The sequence below is a fragment of the Oncorhynchus masou genome, unplaced genomic scaffold (assembly GCF_036934945.1).
Source record: "Oncorhynchus masou masou isolate Uvic2021 unplaced genomic scaffold, UVic_Omas_1.1 unplaced_scaffold_1404, whole genome shotgun sequence".
NCBI classification, from domain to species: domain Eukaryota; kingdom Metazoa; phylum Chordata; class Actinopteri; order Salmoniformes; family Salmonidae; genus Oncorhynchus; species Oncorhynchus masou.
Window position 1 is genome coordinate 1 of NW_027003974.1, and position 16,369 is coordinate 16,369.

Here is a 16,369-nt window from a genome sequence, read left to right on the forward strand (position 1 = left end):
CAACTATACTGTAGTTAGATTAACACCTGAGATCAGACCAGGTAGAGACAACTATACTGTAGTTAGATTAACACCTGAGATCAGACCAGGTAGAGACAACTATACTGTAGTTAGATTAACACCTGAGATCAGACCAGGTAGAGACAACTATACTGTAGTTAGATTAACACCTGAGATCAGACCAGGTAGAGACAACTATACTGTAGTTAGATTAACACCTGAGATCAGACCAGGTAGAGACAACTATACTGTAGTTAGATTAACACCTGAGATCAGACCAGGTAGAGACAACTATACTGTAGTTAGATTAACACCTGAGATCAGACCAGGTAGAGACAACTATACTGTAGTTAGATTAACACCTGAGATCAGACCAGGTAGAGACAACTATACTGTAGTTAGATTAACCACCTGAGATCAGACCAGGTAGAGACAACTATACTGTAGTTAGATTAACACCTGAGATCAGACCAGGTAGAGACAACTATACTGTAGTTAGATTAACACCTGAGATCAGACCAGGTAGAGACAACTATACTGTAGTTAGATTAACACCTGAGATCAGACCAGGTAGAGACAACTATACTGTAGTTAGATTAACACCTGAGATCAGACCAGGTAGAGACAACTATACTGTAGTTAGATTAACACCTGAGATCAGACCAGGTAGAGACAACTATACTGTAGTTAGATTAACACCTGACCTGAGATCAGACCAGGTAGAGACAACTATACTGTAGTTAGATTAACACCTGACCTGAGATCAGACCAGGTAGAGACAACTATACTGTAGTTAGATTAACACCTGAGATCAGACCAGGTAGAGACAACTATACTGTAGTTAGATTAACACCTGAGATCAGACCAGGTAGAGACAACTATACTGTAGTTAGATTAACACCTGAGATCAGACCAGGTAGAGACAACTATACTGTAGTTAGATTAACACCTGAGATCAGACCAGGTAGAGACAACTATACTGTAGTTAGATTAACACCTGAGATCAGACCAGGTAGAGACAACTATACTGTAGTTAGATTAACACCTGAGACCTGAGATCAGACCAGGTAGAGACAACTATACTGTAGTTAGATTAACACCTGAGATCAGACCAGGTAGAGACAACTATACTGTAGTTAGATTAACACCTGACCTGAGACAGACCAGGTAGGTAGAGACAACTATACTGTAGTTAGATTAACACCTGAGATCAGACCAGGTAGAGACAACTATACTGTAGTTAGATTAACACCTGAGATCAGACCAGGTAGAGACAACTATACTGTAGTTAGATTAACACCTGAGATCAGACCTGAGACAACTATCAGACCAGAGATCAGACCAGGTAGAGACAACTATACTGTAGTTAGATTAACACCTGAGATCAGACCAGGTAGAGACAACTATACTGTAGTTAGATTAACACCTGAGATCAGACCAGGTAGAGACAACTATACTGTAGTTAGATTAACACCTGAGATTAGAGACAACTATACACCTGAGATCAGACCAGGTAGAGACAACTATACTGTAGTTAGATTAACACCTGACCTGAGATCAGACCAGGTAGAGACAACTATACTGTAGTTAGATTAACACCTGAGATCAGACCAGGTAGAGACAACTATACTGTAGTTAGATTAACACCTGAGATCAGACCAGGTAGAGACAACTATACTGTGTTAGATTAACACCTGAGATCAGAGGTTACAACTATACACCTGAGATCAGACCAGGTAGAGACAACAGGTAGAGACAACTATACTGTAGTTAGATTGAATCACCAGGTAGAGACAACCTGAGATCAGACCTGAGATCAGGTAGAGACAACTATACTGTAGTTAGATTAACACCTGAGATCAGACCAGGTAGAGACAACTATACTGTAGTTAGATTAACACCTGAGATCAGACCAGGTAGAGACAACTATACTGTAGTTAGATTAACACCTGAGATCAGACCAGGTAGAGACAACTATACTGTAGTTAGATTAACACCTGAGATCAGACCAGGTAGAGACAACTATACTGTAGTTAGATTAACACCTGAGACAACTATCAGACCAGGTAGAGACAACTATACTGTAGTTAGATTAACACCTGAGATCAGACCAGGTAGAGACAACTATACTGTAGTTAGATTAACACCTGAGATCAGACCAGGTAGAGACAACTATACTGTAGTTAGATTAACACCTGAGATCAGACCAGGTAGAGACAACTATACTGTAGTTAGATTAACACCTGAGATCAGACCAGGTAGAGACAACTATACTGTAGTTAGATTAACACCTGAGACCTGAGATCAGACCAGGTAGAGACAACTATACTGTAGTTAGATTAACACCTGACCTGTTAGATTCAGACCTGAGATCAGACCAGGTAGAGACAACTATACTGTAGTTAGATTAACACCTGACCTGAGATCAGACCAGGTAGAGACAACTATACTGTAGTTAGATTAACACCTGACCTGAGATCAGACCAGGTAGAGACAACTATACTGTAGTTAGATTAACACCTGAGATCAGACCAGGTAGAGACAACTATACTGTAGTTAGATTAACACCTGACCTGAGGCGTGTGTGTGTCTCAGGTAGACGCCAGGTGCTGTGGGTGTGTGTGGAGACTGAGAGCCAGAACACAGTACCAGGTGACCTCTGTAGCCACGCCCAGCGACCCAAAAACCAGGAAGGGGTTTGCAACACCCAGCCTTGTCCCGCCTTGTGAGTCACACGCACACGGAGACACACTCACACGAAAGCCTTGTTTTAACAAAGTGAACCATTTTCACTGTCCAAAACATCTTTCAAGCTGTCAGGCATTCCCTTGGCAGCAAGAGCCTCTAGGTGGATGCTGCAGTCTACCCAAGAGCCTCTAGGTGGATGCTGCAGTCTACCCAAGAGCCTCTAGGTGGATGCTGCAGTCTTCCCAAGAGCCTCTAGGTGGATGCTGCAGTCTACCCAAGAGCCTCTAAGTGGATGCTGCAGTCTACCCAAGAGCCTCTCGGTGGATGCTGCAGTCTTCCCAAGAGCCTCTCGGTGGATGCTGCAGTGTACCCAAGAGCCTCTAGGTGGATGCTGCAGTCTACCCAAGAGCCTCTAGGTGGATGCTGTAGTGTTCCCAAGAGCCTCTAGGTGGATACTGTAGTCTACCCAAGAGCCTCTAGGTGGATGCTGCAGTGTACCCAAGAGCCTCTAGGTGGATGCTGCAGTGTACCCAAGAGCCTCTAGGTGGATGCTGCAGTCTACCCAAGAGCCTCTAGGTGGATGCTGCAGTCTACCCAAGAGCCTCTAGGTGGATGCTGCAGTCTACCCAAGAGCCTCTAGGTGGATGCTGCAGTCTACCCAAGAGCCTCTAGGTGGATGCTGCAGTCTATCCAAGAGCCTCTAGGTGGATGCTGCAGTCTACCCAAGAGCCTCTCGGTGGATGCAACAGTCACCACTCCACTATATCTCCCTGTCATGGTATTTACACCATCAGTACAGATACCAACACATCTTGACTACCAAAGTCCATCTGATGTCACAAAGCTGTCCAGGACTTTACGAACATCCTCTCCTGTTGTCCTGGTTACCAGTGGTTTACAGAAGAGGATGTCTTCCTTAACTTACCCCCCCATAAACATAAAGGACATTGCAGGCCCACCACGTCCGTTGACTCATCCAGCTGTAACAGACATTTCCCTGTCAGGCCTGTTGACTCATCCAGCTGTAACAGATACCAGGAGCTGTGCCAGGTCCATTGACTCATCCAGCTGTAACAGACATATACCAGGAGCTGTGCCAGGCCTGTTGACTCATCCAGCTGTAACAGACATATACCAGGAGCTGTGCCAGTCTGTTGACTCATCCAGCTGTAACGGACATATACCAGGAGCTGTGCCAGGCCTGTTGACTCATCCAGCTGTAACAGACATATACCAGGAGCTGTGCCAGGCCTTTTGACTCATCCAGCTGTAACAGACATATACCAGGAGCTGTGCCAGGCCTGTTGACTCATCCAGCTGTAACAGACATATACCAGGAGCTGTGCCAGCCTGTTGACTCATCCAGCTGTAACGGACATATACCAGGAGCTGTGCCAGGCCTGTTGACTCATCCAGCTGTAACAGACATATACCAGGAGCTGTGCCAGTCCTGTTGACTCATCCAGCTGTAACAGACATATACCAGGAGCTGTGCCAGGCCTGTTGACTCATCCAGCTGTAACAGACATATACCAGGAGCTGTGCCAGGCCTGTTGACTCATCCAGCTGTAACAGACATATACCAGGAGCTGTGCCAGGCCTGTTGACTCATCCAGCTGTAACAGACATATACCAGGAGCTGTGCCAGGCCTGTTGACTCATCCAGCTGTAACAGACATATACCAGGAGCTGTGCCAGGCCTGTTGACTCATCCAGCTGTAACAGACATATACCAGGAGCTGTGCCAGGCCTGTTGACTCATCCAGCTGTAACAGACATATACCAGGAGCTGTGCCAGGCCTGTTGACTCATCCAGCTGTAACAGACATATACCAGGAGCTGTGCCAGTCTGTTGACTCATCCAGCTGTAACAGACATATACCAGGAGCTGTGCCAGGCCTGTTGACTCATCCAGCTGTAACAGACATATACCAGGAGCTGTGCCAGTCTGTTGACTCATCCAGCTGTAACAGACATATACCAGGAGCTGTGCCAGGCCTGTTGACTCATCCAGCTGTAACAGACATATACCAGGAGCTGTGCCAGGCCTGTTGACTCATCCAGCTGTAACATACATACACCAGGAGCTGTGCCAGGCCTGTTGACTCATCCAGCTGTGGGACATATACCAGGAGCTGTGCCAGGCCTGTGACTCATCCAGCTGTAACAGACATATACCAGGAGCTGTGCCAGGCCTGTTGACTCATCCAGCTGTAACAGACATATACCAGGAGCTGTGCCAGGCCTGTTGACTCATCCAGCTGTAACAGACATATACCAGGAGCTGTGCCAGGCCTGTTGACTCATCCAGCTGTAACCACAATACCAGGAGCTGTGCCAGGCCTGTTGACTCATCCAGCTGTAACAGACATATACCATGGAGCTTGCCAGGCCTGTTGACTCATCCAGCCACAATAGTATGGAGCTTGCCTGTCCTGTTGACTCATCCAGCTGTAACAGACATATACCATGGAGCTGTGCCAGGCCTGATGACTCATCCAGCTGTAACAGACATATAGTATGTGCCAGGCCTGATGACCCATCCAGTCCTCCACAACAGTATACCAGGAGCTTGCCTGGCCTGATGACTCATCCAGCTGTAACAGACAATACCATGGGGCTGTGCCAGGCCTGTTGACTCATCCAGCTCCACAATAGTATGGGGCTGTGCCAGTCCTCCTGTTGACTCATCCAGCTGTAACAGACATATAACAGGGGCTTGCCTGTCCCAGTTGACTCATCCAGCTGTAACAGACATATACCAGGGGCTTGCCAGTCTGTTGACTCATCCCTGTACACGGACATATGGGGCAGGTCTGTCCCAGCCTGTTGACACATCCAGCTGTAACAGACATATGGGGCTTGTCTGTCCAGTTGACTCATCAGCTGTACAATAGTCATGGCTGTTCTTGAAGCAGTAATTGTTTCAAAACATCTCCTGCCATGTCATGATGCGTCGTGAAACAGTGTTGTTTGATGAAGACATAGTCTGTATAGTTTGGGGCTTTTCCCCAGCATTGTCCCAGTCATATCCAAGGCAGCAGGAAGAATTAAGTCCTCCACAATAGTATGGGGCTTGTCTGTCCCAGCCAGTCCTCCACAATAGTATGGGGCTTGTCTGTCCCAGCCAGTCCTCCACAATAGTATGGGGCTTGCCTGTCTCAGCCAGTCCTCCACAATAGTACAGGGCTTGTCTGTCCCAGCCAGTCCTCCACAATAGTATGGGGCTTGTCTGTCCCAGCCAGTCCTCCACAATAGTATGGGGCTTGTCTGTCCCAGCCAGTCCTCTACAATAGTATGGGGCTTGTCTGTCCCAGCCAGTCCTCTACAATAGTATGGGGCTTGTCTGTCCCAGCCAGTCCTCTACAATAGTATGGGGCTTGTCTGTCCCAGCCAGTCCTCTACAATAGTATGGGGACTTGCCTGTCCCAGCCAGTCCTCCACAATAGTATGGGGCTTGCCTGTCTCAGCCAGTCCTCTACAACAGTATGGGGCTTGTCTGTCCCAGCCAGTCCTCCACAATAGTATGGGGCTTGCCTGTCCCAGCCAGTCCTCTACAATAGTATGGGGCTTGCCTGTCCCAGACAGTCCTCCACAATAGTATGGGGCTTGCCTGTCCCAGCCAGTCCTCTACAATAGTATGGGGCTTGCCTGTCCCAGCCAGTCCTCCACAATAGTATGGGGCTTGTCTGTCCCAGCCAGTCCTCTACAATAGTATGGGGCTTGCCTGTCCCAGCCAGTCCTCCACAATAGTATGGGGCTTTCCTGTCCCAGCCAGTCCTCCAAAATAGTATGGGGCTTGTCTGTCCCAGCCAGTCCTCCACAATAGTATGGGGCTTTCCTGTCCCAGACAGTCCTCCACAATAGTATGGGGCTTTCCTGTCCAGCCAGTCCTCCACAATAGTATGGGGCTTACATGTCCCAGCCAGTCCTCCACATTAGTATGGGGCTTGTCTGTCCCAGCCAGTCCTCTACAATAGTATGGGGCTTGTCTGTCCCAGCCAGTGATCCACAATAGTATGGGGCTTGCCTGTCCCAACCAGTCCTCCACAATAGTATGGGGCTTGCCTGTCCCAACCAGTCCTCCACAATAGTATGGGGCTTGTCTGTCCCAGCCAGTCCTCCACAATAGTATGGGGCTTGTCTGTCCCAGCCAGTCTTCCACAATAGTATGGGGCTTGTCTGTCCCAGCCAGTCTTCCACAATAGTATGGGGCTTTCCTGTCCCAGCCAGTCCTCCACAATAGTATGGGGCTTGTCTGTCCCAGCCAGTCCTCCACAATAGTATGGGGCTTTCCTGTCCCAGCCAGTCCACCACAATAGTATGGGGCTTGTCTGTCCCAGCCAGTCCTCCACAATAGTATGGGGCTTTCCTGTCCCAGCCAGTCCTCCACAATAGTATGGGGCTTGTCTGTCCTAGCCAGTCCTCCACAAAGTATGGGACTTGCCTGTCCCAGCCAGTCCTCCACAATAGTATGGGGCTTTCCTGTCCCAGCCAGTCCACCACAATAGTATGGGGCTTGTCTGTCCTAGCCAGTCCTCCACAATAGTATGGGGCTTGTCTGTCCCAGCCAGTCCTCTACAATAGTATGGGGCTTGTCTGTCCCAGCCAGTCCTCCACAATATTATGGGGCTTGTCTGTCCCAGCCAGTCCTCTACAATAGTATGGGGCTTGTCTGTCCCAGCCAGTCCTCCACAATAGTATGGGGCTTTCCTGTCCCAGGCAGCCACCACAATAGTATGGGGCTTCTCTGTCCTAGCCACTCCTCCACAATAGTATGGGGCTTGTCTGTCCTAGCCACTCCTCCACAAATAGTATGGGGCTTTCCTGTCCTAGCCACTCCTCCACAATAGTATGGGACTTGCCTGTCCCAGCCAGTCCTCCACAACAGTATGGGGCTTGTCTGTCCTAGCCAGTCCTCCACAATAGTATGGGGCTTGTCTGTCCCAGCCAGTCCTCCACAATAGTATGGGGCTTCCTGTCCTAGCCAGTCCTCCACAATAGTATGGGGCTTGTCTGTCCCAGCCAGTCCTCCACAATAGTATGGGGCTTGTCTGTCCTAGCCAGTCCTCCACAATAGTTTGGGGCTTGCCTGTCCCAGCCAGTCCTCCACAATAGTATGGGGCTTTCCTGTCCCAGCCAGTCCACCACAATAGTATGGGGCTTGTCTGTCCCAGCCAGTCCTCCACAACAGTATGGGGCTTGTCTGTCCCAGCCAGTCCTCCACAATAGTATGGGGCTTTCCTGTCCTAGCCAGTCCTCCACAATAGTATGGGTCTTGCCTGTCCCAGCCAGTCCTCCACAATAGTATGGGGCTTGTCTGTCCCAGCCAGTCCTCCACAATAGTATGGGGCTTGCCTGTCCCAGCCAGTCCTCCACAATAGTATGGGGCTTGCCTGTCCCAGCCAGTCCTCCACAATAGTATGGGGCTTTCCTGTCCCAGCCAGTCCTCCACAATAGTATGGGGCTTTCCTGTCCCAGCCAGTCCTCCACAATAGTATGGGGCTTTCCTGTCCCAGCCAGTCCTCCACAATAGTATGGGGCTTGTCTGTCCCAGCCAGTCCTCCACAATAGTATGGGGCTTGTCTGTCCCAGCCAGTCCTCCACAATAGTATGGGGCTTTCCTGTCCTAGCCAGTCCTCCACAATAGTATGGGGCTTGTCTGTCCCAGCCAGTCCTCCACAATAGTATGGGGCTTTCCTGTCCCAGCCAGTCCTCCACAATAGTATGGGGCTTGTCTGTCCCAGCCAGTCCTCCACAATAGTATGGGGCTTGCCTGTCCCAGCCAGTCCTCCACAATAGTATGGGGCTTTCCTGTCCCAGCCAGTCCTCCACAATAGTATGGGGCTTGTCTTTCCTAGCCAGTCCTCCACAATAGTATGGGGCTTGTCTGTCCCAGCCAGTCCTCCACAATAGTATGGGGCTTGCCTGTCCCAGCCAGTCCTCCACAATAGTATGGGGCTTGTCTGTCCCAGCCAGTCCTCTACAATAGTATGGGGCTTGTCTGTCCTAGCCTCTCCTCCACAATAGTATGGGGCTTGCCTGTCCCAGCCAGTCCTCCACAATAGTATGGGGCTTGTCTGTCCTAGCCAGTCCTCCACAATAGTATGTGACTTGTCTGTCCAGCCAGTCTTGCCTCGGTCACATATAGTCCATATCTTATTACTGGTATCTGTTGCTTGTCATACGGTCACCCTATAAGACACTCCAGCCCTTATCTTATTATGGTATCTTGCTTTTATCTTACTACCTGAAAGTCCTCTTTATACTCGGATGAGTAACGGCTAATATGATTGGATGAGTAACGGCTAATGTGATTGGATGAGTCGGTTAATGTGATTGGATGAGTAACGGTTAATGTGATTGGATGAGTAACGGCTAATGTGATTGGATGAGTAACGGCTAATGTGATTGGATGAGTAACGGCTAATGTGATTGGATGAGTAACGGCTAATGTGATCGGATGAGTAACGGCTAATGTGATCAGATGAGTAACGGTTAATGTGATTGGATGAGTAACGGTTAATGTGATTGGATGAGTAACTGTGGTTTAATTTACATTTTTTGGATCGTGAAACGAGGAGAAAACCTCCAAATGTATATGTGCCTCTTTGGAAAATCTAAATGACTGTTTGAAAACATGAAGACAAGATAAATATATTTATTTATATATATATATAGTAAATGTGAATCACATTGTTAATTTGCATGTACCCCATTTTGGGAAATCTGATCTAGACCAGTTGTCTCTGAAACATGCCAAAAATAAAATTTGATTTGACACTTACAGACACACCTCTGTAACCTTCTCTCCTCTGTGATTGGCCAGCTGGGACCTGGGGGAGTGGTCAGAGTGCACTAGAACCTGCGGCCCGGGGTCCCAGCAACGCCAGGTCATCTGTCGTCAGGAGCTCCGTAAACATGGCAACAGTACGGCAACGGTGGTCGCCGTGGAGATGGAGCAGTGCGGAGGTTATGATAGGCCAGAGACGACATCGCCCTGTCAGCTAAAGATCTGCAGCGAGTGGCAGATACGCTCCGAGTGGAGCCTGGTGAGACACACACACACACACACACACACACACATGGGGAGATACGCTCCGAGTGGAGCTTGGTGAGAAACACACACACCACACTCCGAGTGGAGCCTGGTCACACACACACACACAGAGATACGCTCCGAGTGGAGCCTGTCACACACACACACAGCCAGTCACACCACAATAGATGGGGCTCCGAGTGGAGCCTGGTGAGACACACACACACACAGAGAGATACGCTCCAGTGGAGCCTGGTGAGAAACACACACACAGAGAGAGATACGCTCCGAGTGGAGCCTGGTGAGAACACACACACACACACACACACACACAGCCACACACACACTCACACACAGATAGATACGCTGGGGCTTGCCTGTGAGAAACACACACACACACACTCCGAGTGGAGCCTGGTGAGACACACACACACACACACACACACACACTCCACACACACAGAGAGAGATACGCTCCAGTGGAGCCTGGTGAGAAACTGTCCACACACAGTCACTCACACACACATAGATATCCGAGTGGAGCCTGGTGAGAAAAACACACACACACACTCCGAGTGGAGCCTGGCCAGTCACACACACACACACACACACACACATGAGAGATACGCTCCGAGTGGAGCCTGGTGAGAAACACACACACACAGTCCTCCACACACACACACACAGAGACCAGAGTACGCTCCGGTGAGTGAGTGGGTGAGATAGAGAGAGACAGAGACCGAGTGGAGCCTGGTGAGAAACACACCCACACTCCACTAGTGGAGCCTGGTGAGAAACACACATGGGGCTCCCACACACACACACACACACACACAGAGAGATCGCTCCGAGTGGAGTGGAGCCTGGTGAGTGAGTGGTGAGTGGTGAGTGAGTGGTGAGTGGGAGGAAGAGGGAGAGAGGGAGACAGAGACAGAGAGACCTAGAGTAAAGCCATTTCATAACTGCTTAATAGTAATTGATCCCCACTCCCTCTGGTCCCCCCACTCCCCCTCTCTCTCCCACTACCCCTTTCTCTCTCCCTCCCACTCCCCCTCTCTCTCTCTCCCTCCCACTACCCCTTTCTCTCCCTCCCACTCCCCCTCTCTCCCTCCCACTACCCCTTTGTCTTTCTCCCTCCCACTCCCCCTCCTCTCTCTCCCTCCCACTACCCCTCCCTCTCCCCCCCACTACCCCTCCCCCCCCACCCCCCTCCTCCCACTACCCCTCCCTCTCCCCCACTACCCCTCCCCTCTCCCCCCACTACCCCTTTCTCCCCCCCCACTACCCCTCTCTCCCCCCCCTCTACCCCTCCCTCTCCCTCCCACTACCCCCTCCCTCCCCCCTTACCCCTCCCCCCCCCACTACCCCTCCCTCTCTCCCCCCCCCACTACCCCTCCCTCTCCCCCCCCTACCCCTCCCTCTCCCCCCCACTACCCCTCCCTCTCCCCCACTACCCCTCCCTCTCCCCCCCACTACCCCTCCCTCTCCCCCCCCCAACCCCTCCCCCCACTACCCCTCCCTCTCCCCTCCCTCCCTCCTCAGTGTTCCGTCCCGTGTGGTGTGGGCCAGAGCAGCAGAGAGGTGGTGTGTGTCGGTAACCAGGGAGACGTGGAGGGGGACGACCAGTGTAACCTGGGGGTGAAACCAGCCCCTCTTCAGAACTGTGACATGGGACCCTGCGCACGGAACTGGTTCACCTCACCATGGAGCACACAGGTACCTACACCTGGGGCTGTCTGTCTCTCACTGTCTGTCTGTCTGTCTGTCTGTCTGTCTGTCTGTCTCTCACTCCGTCTGTCTGTATGTCTGTCTGTCGGTCTCTCACTCTGTCGGTCTCTCACTCTGTCGGTCTCTCACTCTGTCGGTCTCTCACTCTGTCGGTCTCTCACTCTGTCGGTCTCTCACTCTGTCGGTCTCTCACTCTGTCGGTCTCTCACTCTGTCGGTGTCTCACTCTGTCTGTCTGTCTGTCTGTAACATTGCTCTGTGTGTGTAACATTGCTCTGTGTGTGTAACATTGCTGTGTGTGTGTGTCTCAGTGTTCTTCAGAGTGTGGTGAGGGCAGACTTAGTCGCTCAGCAGTGTGTCTGTTGGACCATGTGACTAACCTACCATTGGACGGCTGCGACGGGCCCCGCCCACAGGAAGTAATCTCCTGCGACGCTGGGCCATGTCACCTCCGCCTGGAATGGTACACTGGACCCTGGGGACAGGTAAACACATACTAGAGAGAGAAAGAGAGAGAGAGAGAGAGAGACAGAGAGACAGAGACAGACAGAGAGACAGACAGAGAGAGACTGAAGAGATTCTCTTTTTACATCAACGACCTGGGGAAGTTACACGGGAGAAGAGAGGGGATAAATGAGCCAATTGGAGGCTGGGGATGATTATAATGATGATGGGGGCCAGATTGGGAGTTTAGTTTAGGACACCGGGTTAAAACCTGTTGAGTGTAGGGGGCAGTATTTTGATGTTTGGATAAAAAAACGTACCCAAATGAAACTGCCTATTTCTCAGGCCCAGAATCTAGAATATGCATATAATTGTCAGATTAGGATAGAAAACACTCTAAAATTTCCAAAACTGTCAAAATATTGTCTGTGAGTATAACATAACTGATGTTGCAGGCGAAAACCTGAGGAAAATCCAACCAGGAAGTGGCTGCTATTTTGAAAAGCTCCCTGTTCCAATGCATGCCTTCCCTCCATTTAAAGGGATAAACAACCTGAGGATTGATTATGAAAAACGTTTGACATGTTTCGTCTGCCCCGTCGTGACCTGCAGGAGCCTGTGGATTACTGAACATACCAATACAAAATACCAATACATCTCTCTCAGTAGACAAAACATTACAAACAGCTAGCAAATGGAGCTATTTTGGAATTGTAAAAATAATAAAAAATATAAGATATTTTTATGGAACTTTTATTGTGTAACTGGGAGTCTTGTGAGTGCAAACATCCGAAGATCATGAAAGGTAAGCGATTCATTTTATTGCTTTTCTGACTTTTGTGACCAATCTACTTGGCTGCTAGCTGTTTGTAATGTTTTGTCTACTGAGAGTGATGTCCTTACATAAACGCTTGGTATTCTTAGGCCGAAAAGCTTTTTTGAAATCTGACACGCCAGGTGGATTAACAACAAGCTAAACTGTGTTTTGGTATATTGCACTTGTGCTTTCATGAAAATTAAATGTTTTTAGTAATTTAATTTGAATTTGTCGCTCTGAAATTCAACGGGTGTTGATGAAAATGATCCCGCTAACGGGATGGGTGCCAAGACGTTAACACCCTCTTATGATAAGGGATCTTTAATCACCCACAGAGTGTTTAATGTCCCATCTGAAAGATGACAACCTACACAGGGCAATGTCCCCAATCACTGCCCTGGGGCATTGGGAAAGAGAGCCTCCTACTGGTCCTACTTCCAGCAGCATCTGGTCTCCCATCCAGGGACCGACCAGGACCCACCCTGCTTAGCAACTCTCTCTCTGTGTGTGTACCCCAGTGTTCGGCGGAATGCGGAAACGGAACCCAGACCCGGGGTGTAGCCTGTCTACTCCATGACAACAGTCGCCTGGAGGCTGTGGACCAATCAAACTGTTCCCACCTGGATCGACCAATGAGCTCTCAGAGCTGCCACCTGAAGGTGTGTGGGGTGCAGTGGTACGCCACCGATTGGAGCACGGTGAGTTCAATTCAAGGGTTTTATTGACATGGAAACATGTGTAACATTGCCAAAACAAGTAAGGTAGATAATATACAAAAGTGAAATAAACAATCAAAATTAACAGTAAACATTACACATACAGAAGTTTCAAAACAATAAAGACATTACAAATGTCATATGATATATATACAGTGTTTTAACAATGTACAAATGGTTAAAGTACACACAGATAAAATAAATAAGCATAAATATGGGTTGTATTTACAAAATGGTGTTTGTTCTTCACTGGTTGACCTTTTCTCGTGGCAACAGGTCACAAATCTTGCTGCTGTGATGTCACACTGTGGAATTTCATCAAAAGTTTATCAAAAGATTTGTTTTCAAATTCTTTGTGGATCTGGGTAATCTGAGGGAAATATGTGTCTCTAAAATGGTCATACATTGGGCAGGAGGTTCGGGAGCAGTGCAGTCTCAGTTTCCACCTCATTTTAGTGGGCCGAGTGTGCACATAGTCCTAAATGATATATTATTATATTATTATTATTATATTTTTCTCTCCGCCTGAGAGCCATGTCTGCCTGAGAGCCGGTGGCCTTTCTCAATAGCAAGGCTATGTTCACTGAGTCTGTACATAGTCAAAGCTTTCTTAAGTTTGGGTCAGTCACAGTGGTCAGGTATTCTGCCGTTGTGTACTCTCTGTTTAGGGCCAAATAGCATTCTAGTTTGCTCTGTTTTTTTGTTAATTCTTTCCAATGTGTCAAGTAATTCTCTTTTAGTTTTCTCATGATTTGGTTGGGTCTAATTGTGCTGCTGTCCTGGGGCTCTGTAGGGTGTGTTTGTGAACAGAGCCCCAGGACCAGCATGCTTAGGGGACTCTTCTCCAGGTTCATCTCTCTGTAGGTGATGGCTTTGTTATGGAAGGTTTGGGAATCACTTCCTTTTAGGTGGCTGTAGAATTCAACATCTCTTTTATGGATTTTGATAATTAGTAGGTATTGGCCTCATTCTGATCTGCATGCATTATTTGGTGTTCTACGTTGTACACGGAGGATATTTTTGCAGAATTCTGCGTGCAGAGTCTCAATTTGGTGTTTGTCCCATTTTGTGAATTCTTGGTTGGTGAGCGGACCCCAGACCTCACAACCATAAAGGGCAATGGGCTCTGACTGATTCAAGTATTTTTAGCCAGATCCTAACTGGTATGTCGAGTTTGTTGTTCCTTTTGATGGCATTCTTGCCTTGTCTCAGACTGTTCACAGCTTTGTGGAAGTTACCTCTGGTCTTACTGAGATTTACTGTCAGGGCCCAGGTCTGTCAGGGCCCAGGTCTGTCAGGGCCCAGGTCTGTCAGGGCCCAGGTCTGTCAGGGCCCAGGTCTGTCAGGGCCCAGGTCTGTCAGGGCCCAGGTCCCAGGGCCCAGGTCTGTCAGGGCCAAGGTCTGTCAGGGCCAAGGTCTGTCAGGGCCCAGGTCTGTCATCTGTCAGAAGAATCTGTGCAGAAGATCTAGGTGCTGCTGTAGGCCGTCCTTGGTTGGCGACAGAAGCACCAGATCATCAGCAAACAGTAGACATTTGACTTTGGATTCTAGTAGGGTGAGGCCGGGTGCTGCAGACTGTTCTAGTGCCGCGCCAATTAGTTGATGAAGAGGGTGGGGCTTAAGCTGCATCCCTGTCTCACTCCACGACCCTGTGTGAAGAAATGTGTGTTTTATGCCAATTTTAACCGCACCACTTGTTGTTTGTGTTCATGGATTTTATGATGTCGTATGTTTTACCCCCAACACCACTTTCCATCAGTTTGTATAGCAGACCCTCATGACAAATTGAGTCCAAAGGCTTTTTTGAAATCAACAATGCATCAGAAGACTTTGCCTTTGTTTTGGTTTGTTTGTCAATTAGGGTGAATACGTGGTCTGTTGTACGGTAATTTGGTAAAATGCCAATTTGACATTTGCTCAGTACATTGTTTTCACTGAGGATGTGAATTGGGGTCAAATTTGTATGTATCAAAAATGTACGAGTCTGTTGTTAATCGTAATGCAGAGGATATTTCCCAAGGTTGCTGTTGACGCGGATCCCACGGTAGTTATTGGGGTCAAATTTGTCTCCACTTTTCTATCTCTCTGCGCCTTTCTTACTCTAAACCTGTCTGTCTGTCTGTCTGTCTGTCTGTCTGTCTGCGTGTCTGTCTGTCTGTCTGCGTGTCTGTCTGTCTGTCTGCGTGTCTGTCTGTCTGTCTGTCTGTCTGCGTGTCTGTCTGTCTGTCTGTCTGTCTGTCTGTCTGTCTGTCTGTCTGCGTGTCTGTCTGTCTGTCTGTCTGTCTGTCTGTCTGCCTGTCTGTCTGTCTGTCTGCCTGTCTGTCTGTCTGTCTGTCTGCCTCTAGTGTTCTAGCTCCTGTGACGGAGGTTACCGTGTGCGTGAGGTGTGTTGTCTTGCCGACAATTGACCCCAAGTGAGCTGTGTGACCTCAGTGCGACCCCCTGAGAGTCGGGAGGATTGTAACACCCAGCCCTGTTTACCTGAGACAGGTATGACCTCCTCCTCCATCCATCTCTCTTTCCTCCTCCCTCTTTCACTCCCTCCCTCCCTCCCTCCACTCTCTCCATCCCTCCCTCTTTCCCTCGACCCTCTCTCCTCTCATCCTCCCTCGCTCACACCCCCAACACACTGTGTAATGTCTCTCTCCTCTAGTCTCATCATGTAGTAACCAGTACTATATCTGTGTACTGTCTCCTCTAGTCTCATCATGTAGTAACCAGTACTATATCTGTGTAATGTCTCCTCTAGTCTCATCGTGTAGTAACCATTACTATATCTGTGTAATGTCTCCTCTAGTCTCATCATGTAGTGACCAGTACTATATCTGTGTAATGTCTCCTCTAGTCTCATCATGTAGTAACCAGTACTATATCTGTGTAATGTCTCCTCTAGTCTCATCATGTAGTAACCAGTACTATATCTGTGTAATGTCTCCTC

The 16,369-nt window shown here is 48.8% G+C and overlaps 1 protein-coding gene across 1 annotated transcript; it reads left to right on the forward strand.

Moving 5' to 3' along the window:
- Nucleotides 1-9,517: 9,517 nt before the first annotated feature.
- Nucleotides 9,518-15,927, forward strand: LOC135530638 (thrombospondin type-1 domain-containing protein 4-like; the record flags this gene model as incomplete). Its single annotated transcript, XM_064958924.1, has 5 exons — nucleotides 9,518-9,740; nucleotides 11,270-11,443; nucleotides 11,766-11,939; nucleotides 13,234-13,413; nucleotides 15,865-15,927. Coding segments are annotated over 5 exons (814 nt in total), but the record flags the coding sequence as incomplete, so codon positions are not given.
- Between the last annotated feature and the right edge of the window lie 442 nt (nucleotides 15,928-16,369).